Source organism: Sphaeroforma arctica, assembly GCF_001186125.1.
Source record: "Sphaeroforma arctica JP610 unplaced genomic scaffold supercont1.3, whole genome shotgun sequence".
NCBI classification, from domain to species: domain Eukaryota; class Ichthyosporea; order Ichthyophonida; genus Sphaeroforma; species Sphaeroforma arctica.
In genome coordinates this window covers 90,106-93,320 of record NW_014040555.1, presented here as the reverse complement: position 1 = coordinate 93,320, position 3,215 = coordinate 90,106, and the positions used below count along the sequence as shown (strand labels likewise).

General features: G+C 39.3%; 1 protein-coding gene across 1 annotated transcript in view; it reads left to right on the top strand.

Moving 5' to 3' along the window:
• Nucleotides 1-1,400, top strand: part of SARC_00130 (hypothetical protein) — a 5,743-nt gene extending 4,343 nt beyond the window's left edge. The window contains exons 7-8 of the mRNA XM_014306185.1: nt 434-551; nt 1,314-1,400. Coding sequence (XP_014161660.1) covers nt 434-551; nt 1,314-1,387 — 192 coding nt within the window. The 3' untranslated portion in view covers nt 1,388-1,400. The remainder of the gene's footprint in view (nt 1-433; nt 552-1,313) is intronic.
• The last annotated feature ends 1,815 nt before the right edge of the window (nt 1,401-3,215 follow it).

Below are 3,215 nucleotides of genomic sequence, written 5' to 3'. Positions count from 1 at the left end.
ATATCAGTGTGTGTGTGTGTGTGTGTGTGTGTGTGTGTGTGTGTGTGTGTGTGTGTTTGTGTTTGTGTGTGTGAGTGTGGGTGTGTGTGTGTGTATGGAATATCTGTATCCGTTAATTAGCATACGCTCATATGAATCCAACTTGTATATATACACAAAAGGGGCCGTCGGTACACCATTTCACTCGATTTACGCAGTCAGAAATACATACGCATGCGCATCGGTCTCTCAGCAGGATTAAGTCCGTCTGGTGAATTTTGTGAACTATCAATCATTCAATAGCTTGGTACTGCGCCTGCGTCGACATTAAATGCCCGTCTGTTCTGAGCAGTCGCAAACTGGCTGTCATGCTTGTATGTTGTGATATGAAGCGTCGACCAATCGACTTTGGGGGTGGACTGAAACTCTTTCTTCCCTTTTTATAAAATGATAGGGAGACCTAAACTACGTCAAGTCGACTACACACACCGATGTCATCTTCGCACCACGAAGGGGTCAAAGTCAAAAACCAGAGGAGATATACCACTTGATCGAAGCTCTAGTGCCTAACGGTAAGATCACAACTACAGTTGTATTAGATCGTAGTTCATGGGGAACTAGGATTGGTATTCAAATGCGTATACTTGGAACACATGGGTACTGAAAATGTAGAGTCCTTTCATATTATCAGCGTACAATGTGCCAAGAAGGCCTTTAGTTGCACGTCTATCACTTGGTTTCGAACTACACATTGCACCGCTCAATCTGCACTCCCAAATACGAGACAACATTCAAGGCTATGTACCTTTTCATTTTGTGCTAAATACTCAACAACAGCCAATAGTCTGTAACTGACCATGGAATTACCGTCTATATAGCCGTTCAATAGATCATATGTACACAATATTTGAAGTACTTAGCGACGCCTCCGCGTTCACTTTCAGACTCGCTCTATTTGCGCCTACCTATTCAAATATTAGCGGGGGAGGCCAAGGTGTTGTGCAAAAAGTAGTGCAGCAACAATTGATAGGCGTATGGCTGCGATAGTGCCTATAAAAGTTTATTTGACGTATCTTCACCCGTTGTCTTCTACGTATCCCGCTGCGGTCTTGTAAAACTGCATGTATGTGGAACACAACACCTGTATCATACCTAAACGATTATTAAATAATCAAATGATTCAAAATTGGTCACGATATCATTTGCACCTACCCTTTCTCAACACATACAGCTTTAAGTGAAAACAAGTTTTCGCATTCTCTAACGCACATTTTAACTGATCCCCCGCTCTCACCACATCTGACTCGTTTACGTCAAACTGAACCATTCCGCAGGTAAGTATTTGGAGATCTTCGCACGGAAAAACAATCTGAGGGATTACTGGGTCTCCATTGGCAACGAACTGTAATAAAGTGCGACCCTGTTGTAGTCTAGACTTTAGTCTTATTTTTCAATCCCTACTAAATTTATAGTACGTAGGTCGACGCTTGAACAGTTGTTCTATTAGTCAGCCGATATCGCACTGTATTCTCACAAACAAACTATAATTCAGCCATGACGCAATACTGGTCCATAAGTAGGGTGCTTTGAACTTGCTCTTATAGGTGCGGTTCGAAGCTACGAATGATTGCAAACATTCAAATATAATACGCGACCAAAATCAAAAGGTGTACTTTTAGCAATGCTTTAAAAATTAACAAAATTAAAAGGTGTTAGGTGTACTTTTAGTAATGCTTGGGCATTGAAGCTGTCAATGATTGTGTTTATTCAAATACAATACTCTACCACAATCAATAGGTGTACTTTTAGTATTGCTTTTAAAATTAAAAGGAGTGCTTTTACTGTTGCTTACGCATTGAAGCTGTTAATGATTGTTAAAATGCAAACATAAAAGCCACCAAAGTCGAATGGTGTATTTTAGTATTGCTTAGGCATGGAAGCTGTTAGTGATTGTAAACATACAAACATAACACGTCACCAGAATCAAAAGGTGTACTGTTAGTGTTACGCGTAAGCATTCAAGCCGTTAAATAAAGATTGTTAAATAAAATTCAAAGAGGAACACCACCAAAATCCAAAGGTGTACTTTTAGTATTGCTTCGGCATTGAAGCTGTTAATGATTGTAGACATCCAAATAATACATCAAAGGAATTGAAAGGTGTACTTTTAGTGTTGGGTAAGCATTGAAGCTGTTTTAATGCCACCAAAATGAAAAGATGTACTTTTAGTATTGCCTTTTGAACATTAAAGCTGCTAATGATTGCTATCCAGACATTACCCCACCAAAACGAAAAGGTGTACTATTAGGATTGCCTTTTGAACATGTGAAGCTGCTAATGATTGCTATTCAGACATTACCCCACCAAAATGAAAAGATCTTCTTTTAGTATTGCCTTTTGAACATTGAAGCTGCTAATGATTGCTATCCAGACATTACCCCACCAAAATGAAAAGGTGTACTTTTAGTATTGCTTTAGGCGGATCGTTTGTAAATATTTTAGTCTATGTACCATTTTTTTTCTTTCCTTTTTGTTTAAACAAAACCCCCGGTGTCCTGGAAAGTCGGAATGCATAAATAAATAGTTTTCAAAATCTCTCTCTCTGGTTTTGAGATCGCACCGATAAGGATTTTTATATTTTTGGCAGGTGCAATTCAGCATTTACTACCGCTTGAGGTCTGTCAACAGAAGAGCTCAGATGCAAAGCTTGTTGCGAACAGAAGTAAATACCTGGCTGACGTCGTAGAATGGAAGCGATGTGAGGTGGCAGGGATAATTCGTATATTAAAAAGTGATCGTAGTATAGAAAGTATCCGCCCACTATGATGGTTGCAGAGGCATACAACTCTCCGGATACTCAAGAGGTTGATGCCGACACCATCAAGAACTTGTTAGAAGACTTCAATGAGGATGACATATCGGACTTATATGATGTGAAGGCGGAGAATCTCGAAACACAAGTATGATAAAAGTATAGGAGCAGTACAGCCTATGCATTTTCAAATGTGAATAATTCTACAGTTAGAGTTGTCTCATCGAATCAGTTGTGCACAACGGTTTATATAGGTATTGCCAAAAATAGGTATACATAGGTTATATCTCTTTGTGTGTGCGTGTGTGTGTCATGTATCTGTATAAATATAACTATATATATATATATGTGTGTGTGTGTGTGTGTGTGTGTGTGTGTGTGTGTGTGTGTGTGTGTGTGTGTGTGTGTGTGTGTGTGTGTGTGT